This window comes from Canis aureus, chromosome 13 (assembly GCF_053574225.1).
Source record: "Canis aureus isolate CA01 chromosome 13, VMU_Caureus_v.1.0, whole genome shotgun sequence".
Lineage (NCBI taxonomy): Eukaryota > Metazoa > Chordata > Mammalia > Carnivora > Canidae > Canis > Canis aureus.
In genome coordinates this window covers 33,204,069-33,231,961 of record NC_135623.1, presented here as the reverse complement: position 1 = coordinate 33,231,961, position 27,893 = coordinate 33,204,069, and the positions used below count along the sequence as shown (strand labels likewise).

Genomic DNA, 27,893 nt, shown 5'->3' with positions numbered 1-27,893 from the left:
TTTATGTATTTATTTATTTATTTATTTATTTATTTTTAGCTGTTTATTTTTTAAAAGACAAATGAATTGACTATCACCCTATGCCTGTGAAAAACCTCCCAAGTGTATGGGGTAAGAATTTTTAAAAATTATTATTATTATTTGGATTTTTAAAAATGTTTTTCTAAAATATGTTTTATGGTAAAATATTGACAGTAACACCTACTGGTTTAATATAAAATTTGAATATATATTATATTTGATATAGAAGTTAATATATTTAATGTATAAGAATATATATTATATTTGATATATAAGAATATATTATATTTGATATATATTTGAATATAATTATATTTGATATTTTTAAATTTTTTTTCTAAAATATGTTTTATGGTAAAATATTGACAGTAACACCTACTGGTTTAATATAAAATTTGAATATGTATTATATTTGATATAGAAGTTAATATATTTAATGTATAAGAATATATATTATATTTGCTATATAAGAATATATTATATTTGATATATTTGAATATAATTATATTTGATATATAAGTATATATCATGCTCTTTAATTTTGACTTAAAAATTCATCTGAGTTCCTTCTTTTGTGGTACAAAATGTGAAATCTATTTTAGTTAATAACAGGTATTTCTTACTCTTAATTTTTTTTCAAGTTTGCAAAGTGTGAAATTCCAGGAGGAAGTTGCTAAGCATAATAGTAACAGATATCTGACATACAATAGAGTAAAAACAAACATTTCGATTGAGCCTTTGAAAGAAAATATACTATTTCCTGGTAACAATTAACATTGCATCAACGTAAGAATTAATAATAGTGAGAAATAAGTAGAGCTTTGATATTAAAAAAAAAAAACACATGTTAGTGCCTCACTCAAAGACAATGGTTTTTTAAAATAAACGACTTCTGGTTTCAAATTTAATTAAAATTTAGGATATTTTCATTATCAAAGCCCATGCTGAAGTGCCATCTTTTTTCTTTTTTTTAGTTTAGTTTTGTTGCAAATGTATAGACTATTCAAATTCTTCATTTAAAATGCTCAGGCTGGGGAGGGTGCTTGAAACTTCAGACGGAATAAAAGCGGCCCTCCCCTTAAAAAAAAAAAAAATGCTCAGGCTCAAAAAAAAATAATAAAATAAAATAAAATGCTCAGGCTCGGGGCTCCTGGGTGACTCAGTCAGTTGAGGGCCCAACTCTTAGTTTTGGCTTAGGTCATCATCTTAGGGTCATGATCTCAGGCTGGGGCCCCCATGTGGGAGTCCCCCCTCCCCCGCTCAGCAAGGAGTTTGCTTGAGATTCTTCTCTCCCTCTCCATCTTCCCCTCCCCCTCAAATAAATAAATCAATCTTAAAAAAATAAAATGCTCAGCCAAAAAAATAAATAAGTAAATATTATGTTGAAATTCACACATAAAATTCTTAAGATTAATTTTATTTATAATTATGAAACTCTACAGCTTTTTTCTATAGTGTCAAAACTCTGTAGGCATCAATGAGTAATAAATTAACTTCCAGAACTAATTTTAAACAGCTATTTTAGTATTCAGCTTTTTTTGAACACAGTCTAAATTACTTTTTTTCCTTAAATCTTACCTTGTCAAACAAATTGATAGCAAAAAAGAAAAATTTTTAAAGTTCTAAAGACAATCTATGGTGCATGTTACTACATCTCTTATATTCTTATGTTATTTTTTACTTGGGAGGAAAACTGACAACTCTATCAATTAGTCATAACTTAGCTATCACTAATTAATATTACCAATTAAAGAACAAAATACAACAGTTACCTCAAAGTTATAGATTATAAGTCTATTTAACTTGAAACTGTTAACTGTGCAGCATGTAGCATAGATTTACTTAATTGAAATCTTCTAGAAATTATAACCTAAAATTAAGTATGTTAGTTTTCCATAACGTTTTAACAGAGTAGGGTTTTATTCTTTTTATTAAGTAGTTTAGTGAATTTTTTATCTTATTTTGAAAATTATCTGCAGGTCTGGTTGGTTTATAGCCTATTGACCTAACACAATATATTTTCCTTAGAGAGCATGTAAAATTTATTGAAGACTTACATGAAAGGGTGAAAGATAACTATATGTTCCTCTGACATCTGAGAAGAATAGGATTTCTTTGAAAATGTTTGTTGAGTAGTGAGATTACTTTAACTTAAAAACATTGTTCAACAGTTGTCTTATAAAGGAGTAATATAATTTAAATATCCCAGAGTATCATAGTGAAGCTCAAATAGCTGCCTAGCTATTTGTTTTATTTTCTTGAGGATGACTATTGCATAATAATATTTTTAATAGGTGACCTATAGTGTCGGGTTCTTAGACTTCTGCTTCTCTTTTGCCATTTAAAGCCTGTCCCAAACTCTCAAGGTCCTTCTCCAACCCTCTTTGTGCCTCTGCAGCTGACATAAGGACCAATTTGAGTCCATCACTTTCCTACCATTCCCATCCCATTTCCCAAGCTCATGTGCACTTCTCTTGTATAAGATTACTGTACTATCACAAGATTAATAGGTAATATTTAGCCAGGTACTGGACTGAGTGCATTCCAAACATGATCTTTTCTAATTTGATTTCCACAATGATGACAGAAGTATGGTTCTCCATTACCTGTAAAAGAATAAAAGCAAATCCTTAGCAAAGCATACTTGATCTTTCACAATCTTTACTGAGTCTACTTCTCTCTAGTCTTATTTTTCATCTCTTGCCATTTTGACCCACACTCCCATGCCCTTCACTACAAAGCTTGTGAACACAGTATTCCATGTGTTGTGAAATCTTATGTCTACCCCATTTCTGTCTGACTAGGACCTTCTTAAGCAACCTTCAAGGACTATGTCAAATTCGTCTTCTCTGAAACTTCTCAGTTCCCCCTATTTCTTGTTCCCACACCCCCAATACATAATTCAGAGTGGGCAACAGATTTTAATATTTGACTCCTTGACAGGCTATTTATTCATTTTTGTGTCTCCATTATCCTGGCACTAAGAAGGAATTTAAAAACGATAACAAAAAGTAATTTGGCTATTATTTAACTAGTGAAAATGGCACCTGTGGATAGTTGAATCATTATAAATTGTCCTTTCCTACATTATTTGTACTATCAAAAAATATCTCTTTTATTGGACCATTAATTACCTAATCAGGAAATGAACAAAAGAAATGCCACACCAGGACCTTATTTGATTAAGTTAAAAACAAATTCTTTGTCTATAGCAAAAACAACAAACCAAAACAAAACATAGTTTCCACACTACAAATATTTAAATAGGAACTGAATGAACTTACTGTGTATCTTTGTGTTAGCACGTCTTTTATTTTCAGTGATGTTGTTTCCAGTAAGTGGTACTTGTGATGGGAAAGATCAGCACATGACCATCTCCTCTTCTGGTTCTGTGCAAATATGGCTATGGACTTCCTTGACTTGTTGCTTAGACACCCTGTTTGTTGTGTTCCAACTCTTTAACCTGAATCCTTCCAATGGTCCGAATGTTTGTATTACCTCAAAATCCACATGATGGAATCTTTATACTCTATGTGATGGTATTAGAAGATGGGACCTTGGGATCCCTGGGTGGCGCAGCGGTTTAGCGCCTGCCTTTGGCCCAGGGCGCGATCCTGGAGACGCGGGATCGAATCCCACGTCGGGCTCCCGGTGCATGGAGCCTGCTTCTCCCTCGGCCTGTGTCTCTGCCTCTCTCTCCCTCTCTGTGTGTGACTATCATAAATAAATAAAAGTTAAAAAAAAAAAAGAAGATGGGACCTTTAGGGGGTGATTAGGCCATTAGGGGGATACCTCCTGCATAGGATTAGTGCTCTTATAAATGAGATCCCACAGAGCTCCTTACCACCTTTCACCATAGGAAGATATGGGAAGAAGTTTGAAGCTTGGAAGAAGGCTCTTACCCATGCATGCAGGCACCTTGATTTCAGACTTCTAGCCTCCAGAACTGTAAGATATAAATTTCTGTTGTTTATAAGCATCCTAATCTGTGGTATTTTGGTATAGCAGCCAAACGGACTAAAACACTGATGTTTTGAAGTTACCATGAACAGTCTTCTTACCAAGTAGGCTGACTTTGAGAGTATTGAGTTCTTACCCCTTTGACCTCTATATCATACAACACTATTTTAGAAAATTATTTATTGATTTCCATGAGATCGTGCTTTGACTACATCCTCATTTCATAGAAGTCTGCATTAGAAAATTAAAATTCCTAATTATGTCATTCTTTACTATAAAACACTTGCTCACTTTTTTTTAGTCGATCCCCTCCCTTTCATTCATTTCCATGACATGAGCTCCTTGTGGATTTCCAAATTTGCATAACCTATGCTATCTGTTTAGCAGCACTCCATTTCCAGTGCTTAACCACAAAGATATCTTTTGCCAATTTAAATTCACTTATTAAACATGAAATATGTAGGGTTTTTTTTCATTTTTCCCCAAATTTTCTATTGCTAGTGATCACCATTTTTTTTAATTTTTCTATTCCTAAAGGAATCCTTCTGATTATGCTTGATTCTTTCTTTTCCAAATTAAGGCATATTGAAACTGCATCCAAGTGCTCTTTTTCTTCCTCTAATTATCTCTTACAATACCCTTTCCTAACTGTTGGGCATTTTGTTTGGTTCTTCTCACCCTAGTTCACTTCTTTCCTTCATCTTGGGCACATAGTTGATTCCACCTCTGGCTGAGACCTGCCATCTGATTTAGTATGTGCCAATGGAATATGAGCTGAAGGGAAGCATGCAACTTTCACCTTACTTGCTTAAAAGATGCTGGCCCGAGTTTACTCATCTCCCTTTCCTTTCTGGTGGCTATACAGGATGACACCATGAGGAAATTTGGGAGCCAGATATGGAATAGGCTGAAACAAGTCCCTAAGATGATCTAGAAGAGAACCAATTACCTACCTTGGATGGAAAGAGAAATAAGCTTCAGTTTATGTTTGCATTTGGATCCTTTGATAAAGCATGTTATCCCTGATTCTAACATGCTAATTATTGCCAAATCAACAGTCAAGTCTACGCCTCACAGTACTTCACACCAGAGTCATGGCAGTGTTCTTGTTCATGAGTCTACTTTTTCTTACTCATTCACAGAGGCCTAGGACGTTGGCCCTGAGAACTTGTGTAGGCTATAGAAGAGGATCACAACATTCTTATAGGCAGAAGTAAATAGAATTGAAGCCAGAATTAAGTATCTCTAGCATCTTAGGGAGAAACTGAAATAAAAATAAGGCAGTCTTTCTAATTAATTGTTCCATCCAAACAGGCCAGACACTGGAGGAATCTAAGAATAAGACTGGAGGGCAGAGCCTGGAGAAACCAAATGGCAGTAGGAGACTTCAAAGCAGAGAGTAGAAGCCTAGAGAGACTCCTTCTTCAGCTAGTAAGGAGAACCATGGCATTTTAGGGAGGAATGTGGCCTTGGGTCAGAGTGGAGAGGGAAGTGCATTGACTAGCCTCAGCATCTCTTATTTCTCCACTTTCCAGAGCATCCTTCAGTTCAACAAACAGATCTTTCCAGCTAGAGACAAATAGCTTCAAATTAGTCTTATTAAATCTGTTTTCGTCATGTCAGTTATGCATTGCATGATTAAAACACTATAAACTACAATACTTTGTAAAATATGGTACCGGCTAGAACTGAAACATTGTAGGAAGAGATAAAATCCAGAAACATGCTCAGGAGAGTTAAAAACCTTCATATCTCATAAAGCACCCCAAAACCAATGATGTAAGTGTTGATTTTCCCATAAAAGTTTTAAGAACTAAATTAAATAATTTTTAATTAACACAACCTTAAGTTGGTGTGTTTCCTTCCATTGTATACCAAACTAAATTACTCACTAGTTAAATAATCTAAATCATCTCCTTAGTCATTCATTCAACAAATATCTATTGAGTAGCTCTCTGTGTGCTACACTCTGGGATTATAATGGCACACAGCTCTACTCTCTCCACTAATAGAGCCCAGAGTCTATAAGGAAAGAAAAGACAAGTGAAGAGAAAATAGAGGAGCAACAAAATGAGGTTAAGCAAAGGATTCCAAGGTGAGACCTCAATGAGGAGTCGACATTATTATTCTGGAAAAAGAGGAGGGACAGTCAGAGGTGAAGGAAAGCTTTCCAGCAAAGAGAACAAGGCATGTGAAGACTAGAAACAAAGTAAAATATTTAACTTTCTGAAAACTGCAGGAAGTTTAGTAAAGCGGCTACTGGCATATTATTCAAATGGCTTCTTGGTCTCAGCTGCCTACTGCAGATAGAGAAGACAGGCCCAGTTTCAAGATATCTTCAACATGTCCTTATATTCGGGAGGGAGAAGGGGAATGTTATATTGACAACTGCTATCGGAGGAAAAATGTGCCACAAAAAAAAAAAAAAAAAAAGACATGAGTAGGCAGGATTATTTAAAGTTGTAACTGTGGTGACTATTTATAGTAAAAATTGTGGTTATCTTTTCAGAAACACCAATATCTGGAGAGAAAAAGAATGTCAAGAAAAAACAAAACATTAATTTTTAAATACTTTCTTAATCTCATTAATGGAGCGTTCTTGGTAAGAGTCTTTATTTTGTAAAGAAAATTTAATGCATTTTTATTGGCAGTCACCAAGAATATAAGCACTGATGGTCTTTCCTGTAGGTTCTTGGACTTCTACTCATGGGATTTGGTGCATGGCTGTTATTAGATAGAAATAATTTTTTCACAGCTTTGGGTATGTATCTATTTTTCTTTTGCTCTCTAAGTGAAGCGAGGCATTCCATTTTAAATAATTGCATACGTGGTTTATTCAGCAGGTGGCAGTATTTCTCCAAAATTCATTTATATTGTTCAAGAATGGAAGATTGTGGATTGTTCTAATACACTCTGGATGAAAAAAAATAAAAAAGATAATGGAGATCAACATAGTGCTTAAGTTAAATCATTTCTTTTTTTTTAATTTATTTTTTATTGGTGTTCAATTTACTAACATACAGAATAACCCCCAGTGCCCGTCACCCATTCACTCCCACCCCCCGCCCTCCTCCCCTTCCACCACCCCTAGTTCGTTTCCCAGAGTTAGCAGTCTTTATGTTCTGTCTCCCTTTCTGATATTTCCCACACATTTCTTCTCCCTTCCCTTATATTCCCTTTCACTGTTATTTATATTCCCCAAATGAATGAGAACATATAATGTTTGTCCTTCTCCGACTGACTTACTTCACTCAGCATAATACCCTCCAGTTCCATCCACGTTGAAGCAAATGGTGGGTATTTGTCATTTCTAATAGCTGAGGAATATTCCATTGTATACATAAACCACATCTTCTTTATCCATTCCTCTTTCGTTGGACACCGAGGCTCCTTCCACAGTTTGGCTATCGTGGCCATTGCTGCTATAAACATCGGGGTGTAGGTGTCCCGGCGTTTCATTGCATTTGTATCTTTGGGGTAAATCCCCAACAGTGCAATTGCTGGGTCTAGGGCAGGTCTATTTTTAACTCTTTGAGGAACCTCCACACAGTTTTCCAGAGTGGCTGCACCAGTTCACATTCCCACCAACAGTGTATGAGGGTTCCCTTTTCTCCGCATCCTCTCCAACATTTGTTGTTTCCTGTCTTGTTAATTTGCCCCATTCTCACTGGTGTGAGGTGGTATCTCATTGTGGTTTTGATTTGTATTTCCCTGATGGCAAGTGATGCAGAGCATTTTCTCATATGCATGTTGTCCATGTGTATGTCTTCCTCTGTGAGATTTCTCTTCATGTCTTTTGCCCATTTCATGATTGGATTGTTTGTTTCTTTGGTGTTGAGTTTAAGAAGTTCTTTATAGATCTTGGAAACTAGCCCTTTATCTGATACGTCATTTGCAAATATCTTCTCCCATTCTGTAGGTTGTCTTTTAGTTTTGTTGACTGTATCCTTTGCTGTGCAAAAGCTTCTTATCTTGATAAAGTCCCAATAGTTCATTTTTGCTTTTGTTTCTTTTGCCTTCGTGGATGTATCTTGCAAGAAGTTACTATGGCCGAGTTCAAAAAGGGTGTTGCCTGTGTTCTTCTCTAGGATTTTGGTGGAATCTTGTCTCACATTTAGATCTTTCATCCATTTTGAGTTTATCTTTGTGTATGGTGAAAGAGAGTGGTCTAGTTTCATTCTTCTGCATGTGGATGTCTAATTTTCCCAGCACCATTTATTGAAGAGACTGTCTTTCTTCCAATGGATAGTCTTTCCTCCTTTATCGAATATTAGTTGCCTATAAAGTTCAGGGTCCACTTCTGGATTCTCTATTCTGTTCCACTGATCTATGTGTCTGTTTTTGTGCCAGTACCACACTGTCTTGATGACCACAGCTTTGTAGTACAACCTGAAATCTGGCATTGTGATGCCCCCAGATATGGTTTTCTTTTTTAAAATTCCCCTGGCTATTCGGGGTCTTTTCTGATTCCACACAAATCTTAAAATAATTTGTTCTAACTCTAGACTCAAGTTAAATCATTTCTTTTAAAACTTAATTACTCTCACCGTTACGTTTTACAAAAAAAAAAATAAAATTATCCTAATATAAATGAAATAGTTGGATGCATTTAACTGAATTAAAAAACCCTTTGTTTTACCATTTTGTAGTATGCCTTGGTCACTATGGACTGAAGTTTAATAGACGAAGTGTTGTTTTCATATACATATCCTTGGTGGTAGGGAAGGAAGCCACATTTCAAGTGCTCGGTAGCCATATGTGGCTATTGGGTATTAGCTATGTAATTAGGCAATGCAGATTTAGTTTATTTCCACTACTCAGTAAGTTCTATTAGACAGCATCATTAAATATATGACACAAGGCATGCATACTTTAGAAGCTACATTTCTTAGTGGACTTCAAGGAAGAAAAAAATACATTTGCAGGAAAACAAAAGCTAAATAAAAAGGTTTCATAGGTAATGAAGTGCTACAAAATATTGAGTAATTTAGTTAAACTTTCAGCTACATTTGAAGTGTCTGATCTTTATTCTCTTCTCTTTCTATACGTTGATTATGGGAAAGTGTCCATGATGTCTGAGTGCATTAGTGGTTTGCTCAGAGTACATGGGTGTGTGGCGATCATATGACAGCCTTTCTTTCCTTTTCTTCCCCAGAAGAATGGCAATAATAGCTTCCAGTTATTTAATGTTGACTATGTGCCAGCACTGGGCTTAGCACTTCCCATATAGTATCTAATTTAATAGTGTCGTAGTTAGGGTAGAGCAAAAGTCATTTTCTTTTTTTCTTTCCCTCCATTATAGAATTGAAAGATAATTCTCACTAACCTTAATATACTTGCTTGTGGGGGCGGGGGGATGGAGACCCTAAACAGATAATCCGAAACTTATTCTTTAAGTTTTAGGGGTTTTTTAAATTATGTATTTAAACATTAAGTGAAATCTCAGTTAAGGTTTTAAGGCATGGGCCTGAAAATAACCAGTTTGTGGCAAGAAACTGGTTGGTTCCTCCTCTCTCTTTTATCTGCAACTTTCAGTGAACCTACTTCTTAAAAATGACTCTGCCTTTACCTCTCCATTTGTAAGAACCACCATGACACCTAAGGGTCCCACCTTCCTCCGCTTGTGTTCTGACCTCCTTTCTCAGTTATCTTCCAAATGTCACTAAAATAATCTAAGATGATCATCTAGCCACATAATATTAAACACTTTTTTTCTGGCTCCCCACTGCAATCTTTTATTCACATGGCAAATATTTATAGAGCCCATTCTACATGTTAGACACAATCCCGTGAGCTGAGGATGCTGTACTGTGCAAGGAAGACAAATGTGTCCTCAGGGAGCTTAATTCCAGTAAGGAAGACTGGATAAGAGTACACAAAGTGGGCATGATTTGGCCCCTGTAATCCTGCCCACTTTCACCTGCTTCAAACCCTAAAGTGCCAGCAAAGCTGAGTGTCCAACACACACCATGCTCTTCTGTGTCTCAGAACGCCTCTATCATTCCAGCCAAGATATTTTCAATTTCCATCATTTAAAGCCCAAGCACAGTACTGCCTTCTCCAGCAATCTTGCCTCCCTAAACTCTCCACCCTCCTCCCCCTACTGGATTAGGTGCTCTTGTACCTAGTGATGTGTTGGTAGACGTTTAACAACTGGTTCTGGGATACAAAGTCTAGATTTATGGTATTTACCTATTTCTGTGGTTTAAATACGTAATGCCACAGTGGCTGATTTCACAGTGCCAACATGAATTGAGTTGGCTTACAGATTTTTTGAAAATGTAACAGCGTTTATGAGCCAGAACAAACTGGCTCCAGCACACCACTGTTCTCCCATAAAATCTAGGCATATTTAATTTATTTTCTCCTTCTTTTTTTTTTTTAACAAATATTTGTTAGGAACTCAGTGTTCTACACTCTGTATCATAACACTAAGCATTTAACAGTCTGTTGACTATGTAAATATATGTGGTCTCTAGCACAGAGAGCTCAGTCTAGATGGAGAGAGAATAAAATATAGTTTTAATCAGGTCATTTTACCAATAAACTCAGAGTTTCATATAAGAGAAACATAACCCACACATATTAGACACTCAAAATTTTTATGAATAAATTCATAAATGTTTTGGATGTTCATTAAGCATAGAAGAGTTTACCTCAGGAAAAAAAAATTCTGCTTTCATAGAAGACAATGAAGATAAGGTGAAGGTAAAGAGATCTTCTGAAATGAAAACATTTTCTATCATGTAATTAAAGGAAGAAAAGTTGTTGCCAAGACTAAATAAGAGGGTGCCAGAATGAAGTTTTTAAAAAAGGGACACACTTGGGGCACCTGGGTGGCTCAGTGGTTGAGCGGCTGACTTTGGCTCAGGACGTGATCCTGGAGTTCCGAGATCGAGTCCCGCATCGGGCTCCTGGTGAGGAGCCTGCTTCTCCCTCTGCCTGTGTCTCTGCCTCTCCCCCTGTGTCTCTCATTAATAAATAAATAAAATCTTTTAAAAAAAGAGAGAGATACCCACACACAGAGTCCTACTGGTTTGGCAACAACTGCTGAGGGAAATCTTGGATTACTGCCTACATTATTAAATAGAATATAAACATCACTTAATAATAATTTATTTTGTGGTTTCCACAGATGAAGATAATCATTCAATAGTATATGTTTTTCAAATTTTGATTGGAACTGGATCTGCTATTGTTCTTCTTTGCCTCTTGGGTTATTTGGGAATTCACAATGAAATCAGGTGGCTCCTACTTCTGGTATGTATTTCATTTTAGTAGCCTGAATGAATTCGTATCTTCGATTTTGAGTGTCTATGCCACACAAATGAGCAATACTGATGTACTCCACCATAACATCGCAGTATGGTGTGCCCTAGGGAAGAAGGTAAATGAAGCACTTCTCCTCAAAAAACTTCTAGGTAGAATGTTCTTAGTGAGTTTTTCATGGATCAAATCTGGACCTCTGCACCTACACACTTAGATATTACTTTTCGACACAGAGTCAATAGGAACCCATATCCTAGGGTTGCCTAGGATAACCAAACTTAACCAAACTTAAGAATCTAAAGACTGAAATCCAAATAAACTGTTAATGTCAATAAGCAATGTAGGTTAGCAAGGAAAAGAAAACATGTCCAGGACTCAGCAATTTTCTCCCTGTGGGAATGCCGTGTGGGAAGCTAACTTAAAAGTGAAGTCACAATTTATTATTGAACAAAGAGAAATATAACTGCTGAGAGGACCAGACGCTGGCATCTGGCTTGCACACTATGTCTTCCTAGCCATATAACATGAAAAGGTAAATTATAATTAGAAATATAGGCCTAATATGAACCATTTACCAGGCCTGTAGTAAGTATAGATCACAATGCGCAGACTCAGATGAAATATAGCTTTTTAACATTTTCTTTTTTTTTTTTTCTGTGTGTCATGAAACACACAGAGACACATAGAGAGAGGCAGAGACATAGGCAGAGGGAGAAGCAGGCTCTCCACGGGAAAGCTGATGTGATGTGGGACTTGATCCCAAGATCCCAGGATCACACCCTGAGCTGAAGGCAGATGCTCAACCACTGAGCCACCCAGGTGTCCTGGTAACTTTATTATTTGAATATTCCCTCTGGCAGAGGCTCTTTGGGCAAAGCTGGAAGCCACACTTCCTTTTCCCTCTGGGGTCTTAGCACTCACTGGAGTGATGCCAGGAAGCCCAATGCTAGACTCTGCTGCTCTGGGAGTGTTCAGGCCTCCAGGATCTGTCTCAGACTCTTGTTAGTCTAAAAAGAGATCTTACTTTCTCTTCTCAACTCCTACCTTTCTCTTGTTCCAGAACATTTAGCATAATTTTTTCATTGAGCTTCTAATTTTGGATCTGGAAACCAGGACAGAAATGGCTTATAGGAAAATTTTTATTTTCTCCTTGCCATAAATTTCCCTTTAGGCAAAAGAAGCACAGAGCCTGATACTGGTATAAAATGGGAGATGAGTAAGGAAAGGAGAAACTAGAGGGAGAAAAACAGCTTCTAAGCTTCTGCCTTATGGGATTCAAGTATGAATGGACGATGACTGAGCATAAGACCCCATCACAAGGAATGTACATAATACCAGGACCTGAAGCTAAGACACCACACTCTTGTCTGGACGCTCAGATGAAGGGCACTGCTACTTTTGCAATCAGGCCACTTTTTCTATTCTTCTCTGAATTTACCAATACTTTTCTGATGGATACATTTTTCCTTTAACCATGTTAATTCACATAGTCAAGTTATGGGCAAATTTTATAGGTCTAAGCACTATTCTTTGTCTTAAAGGTGATTTTGCAGACCCCTACTCCAATTGAATAGATATTAGTCTTGCAGTTTAACTCTTCAGGGTGGTTTATTGTGGTCTTTTAAATTATATATATATATATATAATTATATATATATATATTTTTTTTTGAGTGAGAGCATGAGTGGGATGGGGCGAGACAGAGAGAGAGAGAAGCAGACTCCCCACTGAGCAGGGAACTGGACATTAGGGCAGGGTAGGGGGGTGGGGAAAGGGAACTATCACTTCCTCTGTGTACTTTAAGATTGTATATTTCTTATGATATGCCTTGTCCCATCATTGAAGCATCTAAAATACATATTAGAAACACAGTTGCCATCTCTGTTTTTCTTTTGTTTCAGTACACAGCACTGTTAATGTGGGCCTTTGGTGTTCAGGTTGTGTTTTCAGCATTCATCATCATAAAAAAAAAGGAGGTATGGAAAGATCACCTTTTTACTTGAAATCTAAAGAAAACTGTATATCTTAAATTATTGAGACCTATGAGCCTATATTAAGAGAAAAGGTAAAAGTCTTTGGAAGTGGGGGAGATTTGTTGAAGTACTACAGAATTCTATAAGGAAAGGACCAAGGGTCAGAATGGAAAGATGGGCTAGAGAAATTTGTCTTCAACTCAGCGGAAGATTGAGAATGTTGTAAATAACAAAGAACATGGGGAAAGAGGAGGTGATACTGAGTATAGGGAATCCAAAACTGGTCCCAGCCAACTGTAGCTACCACGAGTGACTCAATTCTATTTTTCTATGTCGACTGACTATATATATATTCTACTTCTTTAGTCTTGTACAAATTTGAAATTTTGTGATTTTATTTAAATGAGATGAACCAGGGATCCTGGGTGGCTTAGTTGGTTAAGCATCCAACTCTTGGTTTAAGTTCAGATTATGATCATAGGTCCTGAGATCAAGCCCCACATTGGGCTCCCCGCTGAATAAAGAGTCCGCTTGAAGATTCTTTCCCTCTGCCCCTCCCTGCACAATCCCTCAAATAAATTAAAAAGTCTTTAAAATAACAATAAATAAATGCATAAATAAGTACATAAATAAGTGAGATGAACTGAATAATTCCTGTATTTTGCACAGGTATGGTCATGAGTGATATAATTAATCACAATAAGATTTATATCTATCAAATTAAGTGAAAAATAATATATTACCTGAAAAAAAACCTTTTGGAAACAAAGCTTACCCAGTAAGGTCAATGATTACTTTCAATTTTTAAAGAAATGTCATTGTTTCAGTGTAGTCACAGTCTGTCTTTTTCTAAAAAAATATTTTATTTATTTATTTATGAAAGACAGAGAGAGAGAGAGAGAGAGGCAGAAGGAGAAGCCCCTGCAGGGAGCCTGATGCAGGACTTGATCCCAGGACCTGAGATCACACCCTGAGCCAAAGGCAGACACTCAACCGCTGAGCCACCCAGGCATCCCACAGTCTGTCTTCTTGTGTCATGGGAGATTGTCCTGTAGTGAAAGAGCCTGGACTTGAAGTCCTAGAGATCTACAGATGACTAGTGCTCAGCAAGCTACTTCACAGCCAAAAGCCTATGTCTTCATCTGTACAATATGGTTCCTACTTTGCTCCTGTATAGAGTGACATCAACTGACGACTTAAACAGTTTCTTTTATAGACTAGCTACTTCATTTGCTCTCCTTTGCTTGGCATCTATCCTGGATATCTAACCACCCAGGACTTACTGTTAATGATCTGACATTTAGCACTAAAATTTCTGTGTATGTGTGTGTGTGTGTGTGTGTGTGTGTGTCAATACAGAGTGTGAGTTCTATAAAACTATGCTTATGACAAAGCACTTCATCCCAGCTTATCAGCCTCTCACTTGAGGATCTGATGATAGAACTTGAATATAACACTTCAGGATCTTTAGCGCATAAATTTAGTTTATCAGTGTTGTTCATACTCACTTAAGAGTTATTCACATACTCATCTCTACTTAATTTAAGAAACAGAATGACTGTTTGAGAATAATTACCATGTGCCAGAGACTGTGATAAGCACTCTATAGGTATTATAGTTTTGATCCTCACAACTCCCAGAGATGCATTGGTTGGTCCTACTTTCTAGAGCAGGAAACTGAGGATTTGCGAGAAGAGATACTTGCTAAAATATATCATGACCAAATGATAGAGCCTGAATTCAAACACTTATTTACTGAACCTAGAGCTAACAGCTTTGTTCACATTGATTTTTCTTCTACATTCATATTTAATTAAGCTCTTAGGAGCCTCTAAATCTTTTATGGCACTTACAGCATCCAACAATGTGGGAGGTGCACTAGGGCTTTAAAGGATGTCAGAATAAATAAGTGTGAGGGAATTTCATTTATATAGCAGTCACAGAGATTATATATGAAACTCTTAGGTACTAAGATGTGATTTATATGCACTCTGGATCTCCCAAATAATGCTTTAAAATATTTTATTTATTTGAGAGAGGAGAGAGACGGGGAGAGAGAGAGAGAGAGAGAGAGAGAGAGCATGAGTGGGGAGAGGAGCACCGGGAGAGGGAGAAGCAGGCTCCCTGCTAAGCAGGGAGCTCTATGCCCCAGGGTCATGACCAGAGCCCAAGGCAGATGCTAAACCAACTGAGTCGCCGAGGTGTCCCACTCACTAAATAATGCTTTAGAAGGTAAATAAGAACATAAATCTGCCCCTTCCCCACAATATAAAATGGAAAAACATTTTCTATTCTAAATAAAAATTGACTTAGAGAAAAAGTTAAATAAATAACTTAGAAATTTAGATAACACTTTGCATTATTCTAATCTTCTTAAATGGATTAGAGCATAGATATATAAGTTAACTACATAAGAGTTTAACTTGTACACATGGTTCAATTGTTGTAGTATTTCCACCAGTAATTTCATTTTCATTATTCAAAGACAGCATAATACAATGAGAAACCAGTAGCCTAGAGTTCAAATGATCATATTGAGAAGTCCCAGTTCTTCATCGTCATTCATGTAAACAAAGCAAATAACTAAATTATCTGAGTATCTAGCTCTTTGTTCATAGTACTATCTGTTCTTTTTACCTTTAACTTTAGCTATGAAAGTCATATAAACTTTTAAATATGTAAGTAAGTTACTATTAAAATCTACCTCTGCAATATCTATATTTTGAAATAGTAGTTTCCTCCCAGACTTTCAAATCTGATTGTTTTTGTTACAGTATTTTGAAAGGATAATTTTTCAATGAAAGTCATAATTCTTGTATAAATATACAGTAGGCACAGGTCAACGATTTTATTTAGGATCTTGATTAATGTAGGAACCGGTAAGAAATCAAAACCAGTTTGAAGGAGTGTCCAAAGAGAAGACACTTATAAAGGCCGTTTCTTAATATATACAAAACGTGGTTGGTAGGGGAGATACCAACTGCACCCCACCAGGAAAAATTCATTTGTATTCCTCTGACAAAGAGTCAGTTGTCTAACTATAACTTCCTACAACTTACAAAGTTGTGAAGTAAGTTAAAAACTAAAACAGGTACAGCCTCCCATAGAATAAGAAGACTCTGAAGTTATACTAAAGAAAGCCCAGTTTCCACTGAATAGATGCTCAGTAATCCTTTTTGGTCCATTTCAAAGTTTTTCAGTTTTTTCTGAGGGTATAAGAAGAAAAACAGAATCCTTAGACATTCAGGAGAATAGCCCATAACTCTCTCCCTAATCATAAAACAAGTCTCCTATATTCCTCCTATAGATCATAATGCAAAAAACCAAATGCCTCAGCACTTTCTGAGATTGCTAAAAATGTTATAAAGAAGAAAAAGAAAACACAGAGCAAACTGACTAGAATACTCCTTTATTAGGAACCATAAGGAAAGTTTCTTCCAGATTTTGACTTTACTTTTCTTTCCAAGTTTTATTTAAATTCCAGTGTCATATTAGTTTCAGGTATAGAATTTAGTGATTATGTACACAGTGGGATATTACTCAGCCATATAAAGGATAAAATCTTGTCATTTGCAAGGGCTAGAGGGTATTCTGCTAAGCCAAGTAAAATAAGTCAGTCAGATAAAGACAAATACCATGTGATTTCAGATTTTGACTTTTGATGCAATTTTCAACAGGTTCACCAAGCATGGCATGATAAAATTGACTTAATCATTAGTGAGTATGGATCTAAAGATATGCCTGAAGACATACCCAAGTGGACTGTTCTGAATGCTTTACAGAAAACAGTAAGAAAAAAATAACATAAAACTAAAAATTAGATGCCAAACCTGGTCCCTGTGGGGTAAGGAGGAGACAGGGAAGGGCAGGAGATAGGGTCAGAGGAATGAGAGGTTCTTGTATTTCTTCCCCACAAAACTGGGTGGAATAGCACTGTTCCCACTTACAGATCTTGACTTTTATCCTCCTTTTGTAACTTAAATCTCCTATTCTTGGTTAATTGATGTGCATTTTAACCTGGTTTCACCTGTAAAAGTGGTCTTCTCCCGAGTGGGGTAATCTTCCCTGCTGCACCTGTGGGAGAGAAGTCTGAGCACAGCGCTTGCTAGCACCAGAGAAGCATAGTGGTTACCATCTGAGGTATCCATTTGCCTCATATGAGCTTTTTGACCCTGGGTAAGTACCTTTATTAATTTCAAGTTTCATATTAGTAAAATGGACAGAATAACCCCTACCTCTGGTCGGCAGGAATAAATGAAGTAATATATAGAATCTATAGAAAGCCTTGGATCTGGAACTAATACTTGTTAGCTAACATTATTAGGATTATTATTCTACAGCTCAAATATATCTAGGCAGGGCATAAGAATGGGTATTTTCACCCAAATGGTTTATATAGATCAGCAGCTGGAACATAGTAAATGCTTGATAAAGAAAACAGCAAGCATTGGCATAGTACCAGACCTTTCTGGAAGCACTTTGCCTGTATTATTAACTCACTTAATCCTTCAAACCCAATGAAGAACTATTATCCTCATTTTATAGATAAAGGACAGTGAAATTTAGTAACTAACCCAGAGTCACACAGTTAATTAGTTGGTAGAGCCAGGATTCAATTCCAGAAAATGTTGCACTAGATGTTATATTCTTAACTACTATACTAGGTGCCCCACATAAAATATTATTTTTGGTGTAATAATTATAGATGCTCTTACTAGTCTTGTTTTTTCTCGGATATATGTGATGTGTATGTATTACTTTATTAGATTGCATTAGGGCTGACGGCAGAGAATCAAACCTTCCTATGGAGATAAATTGATAAACAAGATAGCAGCTTAATGTATGACATCAGTATTATTAATAAAAATCTAGTTTATAGTTCCCAGGCACGGGTATACTTGAGATAGCACATATAGCTTTGATCAAACTCATTTTCAAAACCCAAACTCTAAAGCATCATTTAGTCATGCAACATTTCCAAAATTGTTGGTACATACTGTGACATAGGCAGTACTGATGCTGTAACTTTCAATAACAAGTTTAGAAGCAATGAAATATTCATTCCAACTTTGTATTAAATTCTTGATGACAAATACATAGGCTGATTCTTTTACATCCTCCCAATTCCGCTTGACAGGATTAGAAATGAGGTGTTTCTTAGATATTTTATTGCTTCTGTGGCTATTTGCCTTACCAACTTTTTTGGTTCTCCGTGGCCGTTTTTTTACACAATGCAAAACTTGAAAGTTAACATCTTACATTGAGTCTAAGAGAGTAAAAAGAGCCCCGTGTCTCTTTACATATATTAAATACGCATTGCAGCATTTGGGGGCTAAATATAAAGAGAGCTGCTATAGTGAGGAGGAAGATATGGCTGCTGTGATCTCTCTTCTGTCTTCTGGCTCAAACATAGTTGGTAGCCTCAGTAAATCAGGCATTTCTTCCATCCTGGGTTCCTTTAATGATAAATTCTTATCTAACAATTTCATGCTAACATAGCCCACTTACATTTAAAGATCTTTAGTTCTGGTTAACATCAACAAAAGTAGCCACAAAGTAATGGATTAAACCAACAAAAGTATACTTATATTTGTAATTTACTACATTCCAATGGAGAATAATAACTTTTCTTCACAAAAACTACTTTAATGTGCATGGGAATCATAATTAACTGCATTTTGAATATTTTATAGTAAAATTCATAGAATTTCTTTTTTTTTAGTTGCAGTGTTGTGGCCAGTACAATTATACAGATTGGATGAAGAACAAAAATAAAGAAAATTCAGAACAGGTGCCATGTTCTTGCACAAATTCTACACTAAGGAAATGGTTTTGTGATGAGCCACTGAATTCAACTTACCTAGAGGTAAAGATAAGGCTCTCTCCAAGTGTTAACGGTGTCTTTTTTATTTTTTCAAGTCAACTTAGAATTCTGAGCAAAGTTTTATATAAAACAATGTTATTTATAGTGATTAGGTTCTTAAGTTACTTTATGAAACTGAACTCATAATTAGATGAATAATTATTATTTCAGGTATATAAGAAACAAATTATTTTTTTTTAATATTTTTTTTATTTTTTTTAATTTTTATTTATTTATGATAGTTACAGAGAGAGAGAGAGGCAGAGACACAGGCAGAGGGAGAAGCAGGCTCCATGCACCGGGAGCCTGACGTGGGATTCGATCCCGGGTCTCCAGGATCGCGCCCTGGGCCAAAGGCAGGCACCAAACCGCTGCGCCACCCAGGGATCCCTATAAGAAACAAATTAAATAAACTTTCTGGGAGTATGTCATCCAAGTGCTCCTGGAACTTGGGATACCATCAACCTTTCTCTCCAATCCTCTTTCCTGAATCCCTGCAGATTGGCAAATCTCTTTTGGCAAATTTCTGGTCTATAGCATTGGTAGGGGAGCTGCAGTACCAGAGGTAAAGAGGTATAAGGATTGGCAGAAACTAAAGGGAAGGGAGCCCAGCAATGACACAAGTGGTGTTCAGGTAAATGTAGCAGAAGCAAGAGTAGGGGTTCATCTGTTGCTTACATGTATGGGATATTAATAAATGAGATTTTCACCGCAATAACTTCTAATACTTTATATAGTTTATATGCTGATGTTATTCTAATCATAAGATGCATTTTTCAGTTACATAACTCATTCACAGATAAATAGAGCATTATGTTTTTTAAAAAGCTTCTCCTATTTGGGAAACAATCATTTTAGGTTGTATTACGTACCTTGCTATATTACAGAATTTGCAGAAAATTAAATCCCTCTCTAAACTTAATAAATTTCTGATTTTGGGTCACCTGGCTGGCTCAGTCAATGGAGTGTGCAATTCTTGATCTCAAGTTTGTATGTTTGAGCCCCACATTGGGTGTAGAGATTACTTAAAATTAAATTTTTTTAAAAAAAATCCTGAATTCAGTTTTATGACAGCATCTTAGCAGCTTTAAAAGTAGTAACTGAGATGTCCTGCTGTCATATGAAGTTCTCTGGACTAAAAAGTATAGTCTCCAGTTACACATTGACTTGCTTTTTAGACTCTGGTAAATCACTCTCTCTTATATTTCTTCTTTGTAATAGAATTATATATAAGACCATTTCTGGGAAGCCTGGGTGGCTCAGCGATTGAGCATTTGCCTTTGGCCTAGGTTATGATCTCAGGGTCCTGGGATCGAGTCTCACATTGGGCTCCCTGTGAAAAGCCTGCTTCTCTCTCTGCCTATATCTCTGCTTCTCTCTGTGTGTCTCTCATGAATAAATTAACAAAATCTTAAAAAAAAAAAAAAAAAAAAGACCATTACCATCTCCAAGTCAGTCTAAATAACTTTTTTTCCTTAGGGTTGTGAAAATAAAATCAACACATGGTATAGTGATAATGCTTTAACATTAATTGGCATTAACTTTGGACTTTTGGCTTCAGAGGTAAGCTTTTGTTCATATGTTTAAGGGTAAAATGTATTAAATAGAAACCATACATAACAAACTGCAGATGGAGTCCTAATCAGACAAATTAATACAATAAGAGTCAGGATCTTGAGACTATTCATATTCAGGAGAGATATAGATCCTAACTGGAGGTAATATACCTAAGTCAGCCAAATGACCAGTTTAATAAATGGTCATCTTGGAAGTTAGTGATTTCATTGCTTTGTGATAAATATAAAAAACACTTCATATCTTAGCTGTGGGAGCCCATGTCAGACAGTCTTCTTGTTGGCAAACTTTGGTAATCTAGACCCGTGTCTTACATTTGTAAATCTACTATTCACTCATATACTCATTCATTCATTCATTCATTCATTCATTCAATAAATTTGGAGAAAGGGAGAACATTTACTGTCAGGTACTGTGCTAGCTGTTAGAGATACAATGGGAAGCAAAACAGACACACTCCATGACTTGCAGGGTGCCAGCTGCAGAATTGAGATTCAGAAGCAGAACTTCATTCTCCAGTCTCAGTGAAGACTGATGAAAGCAGGGGAAGACTATAGATTTGAAGAAACTGTGAGAGTGAATACATTATTACAGTGTAGACTATAACATTGCAATGAATATATAATGCATGGTTTGATCAGAACAGGATACTGTGTTTAATTCTATGTTGATCCACAATGGCATTGACCTAAGGTTCCATAAATTCCCTTCAACTGGTAATAGTTAGAGTCTCAGAATAGTGATTAAAACATTCTCATCTGCATTAATACCATTCTTTTGAAATGTTTATTCTCCATTGTGTTCATGCTGAGGTATTTAAGACAAGACAATGCAAGATAGTACCTAGGGTCCATTTTATTATCTACCCTTTGCACACCATCTTCAACGATCCTAGCACAAAAAGAAGAGGTTTTGTAGGACTAATGACATAGATGATGAACTAAAACGAGATGAGCAGTTCAAGACATTTAGTCCAATGATAGCCCATGTAATTAAAATGGAACTGTCTATTAGTTAGTCCTTCTATAAATGAACTTGGACAGCTGGGTTGCTCTAGAAGACTTTTTGCAGACTTCTTATTCACAACCATATGTAACTTCCTCCAAAGTTTTTCCACCCTCTCTGATCCCTTTTCCCTAAACAGCATGCATTTAAGTGATCATAAGTGTTAACCTGGCAAATTGCTCTTGTTGATTATATTTTGATCTTTTGTCATTTCCTTTTCTTCCAGGTTTTGCAAATCTTATTAACTGTTTCTTTCTTCAGACACATCAAGAATAGAATATACACAGAAGTGTGATCCTTGGATTTTAATTTGCCCAGAAGAAACCAGCTAATTCTCAAAATAATCACATAATGTTCTTTTACTCCCCACCCCCAAAAAAGGTTTTGAATTACATTAGTTAAGTTTAGGACTTATTCAAATCAATGATTATATGTAACATAGAATTATTGAATATTATTATAAATCACTCCATGAAATTATTATTAATTTTGTTTTTCAAAATAGCAAATTCTGCAATTCAGAATTTTACCTTGAGTTATTTTCTGAATTTGGAGGATATCATCATATATACTGAATTCAAAATGTGATGAAGTATTGTTACATGTTTTGAGTTTCTTATATAGAAAAGTATACCTACATTCTGTTCAGAAAACCCTAATTAAGTAAGCAATTATAACATGTACCTTACATTTGCAAATTTTAAGAAAACAACACTGATTTGGGTGAGATTTAAAAGAAAGGTTGAAAATCTTCATGACAATGACTTCTGTACTGAATTAATCATTTATTTCTGTCTTCTGATTAATATTCAACAGTGGATAATAAACTCAAAATTTTAGAGATTTGGGTATACTTCAGTGGAAGTAATAAAATATTAAAATTACAATGAATTTTGAACTGTAGCAAAAATGTCTTAAAAGATCACTCAATTCCCATACTCAACTGGTTCCTCATTTTCCTTAAATTTTGTTCAGTGCATGCATACACAATTCCCTGAAGGATATAAACATAATCTACCATTCTATTTTCCTAAAAATGATGTTGTGAGAACAGAAAAAAAAAACCTTTGACAAATAAAAAGTGCTATATAAATGTGAAGCATTATCATATCATTGTTGTTCTTTATAACAAAAATACTGCCTTGACCTTGAAGAAATAAAGAAAGGATCCATTAACTGGATATCCTGCATTGCTCTTGCTCCAATAGAAGGCTCACTAATTCAATCATATATCTTTTCATCCATCTGTTCAGTACACTGCAGATTTCAGAGACCTATGAACTTTTTAAAAGACAGTGCAATAGGAAACAGAATAACCATGTTCTCTAAAGCAGCCTATAAACACACATGCCTTCATTTCCTTAAGAAAGATTCTTTGGGGAATTTTTTACACTTTATTTCTATTTATTTTAAAAATTTTACTGATTTTAATTCCAGTATAATTAACATACAGTGTTATGTTGGTTTCAGGTGTACAATCTAGTGATTCACCACTTCCATGCGTTACTCACAGCTCCCCAGGATAAGGGTAGTCTCTGTCACTGAGGCTCTTTGCAACTCCAAAGCCTCACTCAGTGCTTGACGAGGTAGGTGGCCACCACATGCTAATGAATTTTAATGAGTCAGATTATTCAGTATGCTATCAGATAAAACTCAGCTGCCCTTTTAGATTGTCTTACTCTGACTGTATTCAATGGTTTTGATTTCATTTGGCTATCATAAGTATAATCTGTCCAAACTTGTTTAGTAAACAGTAGCTGCCAGCTCAATTAGTCACTGCCACCCACATCTCATTTCTCCAGCAACCCGAATAAGAGGCGTTGGCAAAATTTTTTCTAAAAGGATTTCATTGAAACACATTTTTAATAGAATATTGCAGCAGAAATACTATCAGGCAGGCCTAAGTGTTTGTTGAATGTTTGCAATATTTGTGTAATATTTTTATACCTTTGTTTTCTTTTTCTGATCTTAGAGGAGTATTTCTTCAGCATGAGAGTCCTTGGCAAAAGGAAAACACAAAAATCTAATCTGTTCACTACCGTGATATAAGGCTGCAAAAAAAATAAATAAATAAAAATAAATTTTAGGGACATCTGTATGGCTCAGTCAGTTAAACATCTGCCTTTAGCTCAGGTCATGATCCAGGTCCTGCACAGTAGGGAGTCTTCTCCCTCTCCCTCTGCCTCTACCCCTCCACCCTCACTCATGCTATCTCTCACTTTTGCACACACTCTCTCTCAAATAATTAAAAAACATCTTTAAAATTTTTTTTTAAATAAATTTTTAAAAACCTATTTTACACCACCTGTTATTTATCATTGTTTAGTCTCTGTTAATTATTTACCTTCTGTATCCCTTTTTATCTTTGAAGTGACCCATTAGATGAAAGAGAATAATGGCATATTTGTAGTAAATCTATAAATATTTATCGAGTAATAATGGATTTTTAACCTTATACAAATGATAAAACCTGAGAGAACAGAAGCTAATACTTGACAAATTAGATTATAGAGATCAACAATTTGCTAGTATTCAGAATATTTGGAAGAGCAAAAAGAAGTGTTTTTGTACCAGAGCTTTATAATATGAAAACAGAGTATATAATCATTTTTTTAATATTAAAACTTATTGCATTCAAGTACAATAGATAGTTCTCTGGATGTCTGAAAATATTTATGGAATGAAATATACAGAATTGCTGATTTCCTTCATTAATAGTTCATTACAGTTTGTTAACAATTCTAACAGTTCTTTACAATAACAACAGTTATAATAGAGAAAAAAGTGTGAGAGATACTGGACACCAGCATGTCTGTAGAATATCTACAATATTTTAAGAAAATTCAGAATTTGTTAAATATTTGTGTAAATAGCACTTAAATTATCATATGTGGTGGAATTAGAAGATATTGTGTGAAAAAAATGAGTCATTTTGTGATTAATTTTCTAAGGTCTAGACACATTAAAATGTGGACAAATCAGATTTTGTAATTAATATTCTAATGTAAGTTGTTTACTATTTTTCACTTTATTTCACTCAAGAGGAAATGGTAACTCTTTTTTTCATTTTGTTTTTGTTTCTTTTTTAAAAAAAAATTTTTTTAATTTTTATTTATTTATGATAGTCACAGAGAGAGAGAGAGAGGCAGAGACACAGGCAGAGGGAGAAGCAGGCTCCATGCACCGGGAGCCTGATGTGGGATTTGATCCCGGGTCTCCAGGATCGCGCCCTGGGCCAAAGACAGGCGCCAAACCGCTGTGCTACCCAGGGATCCCTCTTTTTTCATTTTGTAATGTATTGCTATAACTATTAAGATTCCAAAGAGTAGGAAGTATTAGGAAATATTTAAACAATAAAATAAGATTTAACAACAAAATCAGCAGTTTTCAGATTGTATTGAATATACCACTATCTAGTGTTTCTAAATACTAGCAAATGAAAAATGTAGCACGACACGGGCTGCAAATTTAAACCAATCAAGATAATAAGAATTTCTTCTGTATGAAAAAATGCAACAGTTGTGAAAGGTCTAGAATGATTCTACAACAAAGTTTGGCAAACATTACAAACAACTTCAAAGTGAAGTATAAACAAAACAGTCATAACATTGGGAAGGTTATTTTTTTAAGTCTGTATGATTTGAAGACACTGATTTTTAGTGTTTATTTGTATGTCTAGTGGTATGTGGCTTTTTCAGGTGTAAAACTTTTCTTTTAAATCCAATCTGTTTGGATTACTATGAGATGCCTGAAACTGCATTTAAAAAAATAATTCTTTCTAAACACAAAAAGACAGATAACCCTGAATCCCATGACACCAATTTATTATAGATTTATATTATAAATTTACAGTATCGTGTATTCATCCATATTTATTAAAAACATTACCAGCATCATTTTTCCATCTTTCAGTTTTAGTCCATTTCAAAGTCAACCAATTCTTTTTCTATAATATCTCTGATATTTCTCTTCCATCTACCAGATGTAGATTTGCCATCAGAAAATTCAGGCTTTCAGAAGCCCAACCTATCTTTGTTTTGTCTAAATTAAATCCAAGATCCCCAATATCACAACCATTGCTGGGTGGTCCCTCCCATTCCCTAGGCCTCTATGGGAAGATTCATGTGTTGCCCAAAGGATGAAAAAGAACATCTGGGTCTCCTTTAGGCCTGTACAACCATCACTCCATAGACATTTAAGATGGGGATAGGCTAAGGTTTGCCCAATTCACTTGAGCCACTCTCTTTTGCAAGACTTGCAAGAATGTCTTGCATTAAACTTTAAGGTGTGAGGGTGTTTTACAGGTAATTTGCTCTCTGCCTGACACTGTAGTCTACATGTAGGCCAGCTTTGTGATTTGGTATCTCCATCATTTCACAAGCATACATCAAATATGAATTTAAAGAATACAGATGCTTCTTTCACTTGAGATCCCAGACTCAGAATAAGAGGCAATATTCTTTCCTTATAAAGAACACTTTTCTGGAGACCTCTGTGCAGAAAAGAGTTAGCATAACAAGCCCGAGATGGCCTGTCCTTAGAAAATCCTGCTTGCAAGGTTACCTTTGGCTTGTACCTGAGAACTAGGCTGGCAAGCAGATATAAAGCTTCCTTTAAATGATAAGAGTGGTGCATTGTGCAAATAATGTGGTATATGCTGAACACTTGCTCTGGGATTCTAGAATTTAGATGCAGAATGTGTCTATGTGGCCAGTCAGTCCCCAATTTGAACCTTGGATGTTGAACATCTGATGAACTTCCCTGGTAAAAAACAAACTAACAAAAAACTTCATACGTGTTCGTCACAACCCAATGCTGGAGAGATGAGGTGTGTTTTTTGTGATTCAGGTAGGGGACTCTGGAAAGTTGGTGCCTTGTTTCTTCCAAACTTATGTCCCCGGCCTCTTTCCCCTTTGAGAACTCTGCTTTTTGTATCCTTCCCACTGTAACAAAGTGTAGCTGTGGGGAAAATTAGGTACTGAGGCCATTTATTTATTTCTTGAATAAATAATAAGGCCATTTATTGAATCACTGAATCAGCTCGGTCTTGGTGAACCTCAACACCCTCCCCGAAAAGGAGACTTCTATTTTACCAAAGGGCTCGAGGCCACCTGAGATCTAGGAATGATGCTGTCATGACAAGAAATGTATTACCTTCATCCAAAATATTTGCTTTGTATATTTATCCTGGCAGCTGGTGTCATTACTAGTGTACAACCATCTTTCATTGCCAGTCTTATAAACCACCAACAAAGAAGTCACTCAATCAGTCTGAGCTCACCGCATTCTTCAAATAAGTTCTTCTGCTCTTCTCCATGTCTCTGTCCATTACCTTGAGTGCCTGCCTCCCATTGGCAGAAACCTAATGTCTTTGAGGACCACAGAGAGACAGGAGTGGGGTGGTTAATGCATGATTTTGGAATCAGATGGTCGAGGCTCACATCCTGCCAGATACTAGCTATAACCTTGAGCAAGTTAATGTTCCTTTCTGTAGCTTAGTTTCCTTATTTGAATGCATATAGTTAAAAAGTAAAACTACAAAAAAGTGGTACTACTCTGTTAGGATTAAATATGTCAACATTTGTAGAGTCTTTAAAACTGTACATAACACATTGTAAATGAACATTATTTGTGTATTTGTGAAATAAATAAATGACCCTGGCTTTGTAATTACTCTGAAGAATATATTCTACTGGCTTCCTAATTGCTCTGAGGAATGTACATGGTGTGCCCCTGGCTGAGATTGATGGAGCTGGCGTGACAGGGTAGACATTGAGAGGAAAGAGTGTTTTCATGTTTCATTGCTAAGTCACTGAACTGGCTTTCTTGTCTTCTGCAGTAGTAGATAGAATTAGGTAAATTGTTCTGTTCCTAATTTCAGGAATGCCTTGGGCGGGGCAGGGGGGGGGCACTATTTTAAAAGCTCCGGAATAATTTTACATGAAAATCTGACACTACCAATAACTTCAAAATTAATTGTGAAAAAACAGTCATAGAATTAAGAAGATTGTTTTTCAAGTCTGAAAGATATTGAATATAAAAACTGAATTTTAGTGTTTGCTTTTGGTCCTATCATGCTTTGACTTTGAGTCATAAATTTTTTTCTCCTAAATACAACCAACTAGAGTGGTTGAGCCTCTTGGCTCTCTGACCTCAGAAGACTTGAGGTGAGATTAGAAAAATATCTTGGCATCTGTGCTACACTGTTTGCCACCCTGCCCACGGGT

The 27,893-nt window shown here is 35.8% G+C and overlaps 1 protein-coding gene and 1 long non-coding RNA gene across 6 annotated transcripts in view; both read left to right on the top strand.

Annotated features, from left to right (window-relative positions):
• The first annotated feature begins 24 nt into the window (after positions 1–24).
• On the top strand, positions 25–22,765 carry TSPAN19 (tetraspanin 19). 2 transcript variants are annotated; one of them, XM_077844398.1, is made up of 9 exons: positions 25–111; positions 6,491–6,583; positions 6,670–6,742; positions 11,117–11,241; positions 13,152–13,226; positions 16,901–17,011; positions 18,946–19,089; positions 20,566–20,649; positions 21,893–22,765. In XM_077844398.1, the coding sequence occupies exons 2-9, from the start codon at positions 6,518–6,520 to the stop codon at positions 21,959–21,961; spliced, it is 747 nt and encodes a 248-aa protein (XP_077700524.1). In that variant the 5' UTR covers positions 25–111; positions 6,491–6,517; the 3' UTR covers positions 21,962–22,765. The 2 variants fall into 2 exon arrangements, with proteins under 2 accessions (XP_077700524.1, XP_077700525.1); XM_077844399.1 differs by lacking the exon at positions 16,901–17,011.
• Positions 22,766–25,477: 2,712 nt separating this feature from the next.
• LOC144282259 (uncharacterized) overlaps positions 25,478–27,893 on the top strand; it is a 36,234-nt gene continuing 33,818 nt past the window's right edge. The window contains exon 1 of one of the 4 annotated variants that reach the window (XR_013350620.1): positions 25,478–26,494. This is a non-coding gene — a long non-coding RNA (uncharacterized LOC144282259). Of the gene's footprint in view, positions 26,515–27,893 lie in introns of all 4 variants that reach the window. The other 3 variants (XR_013350622.1, XR_013350619.1, XR_013350621.1) reach the window with 3 other exon arrangements.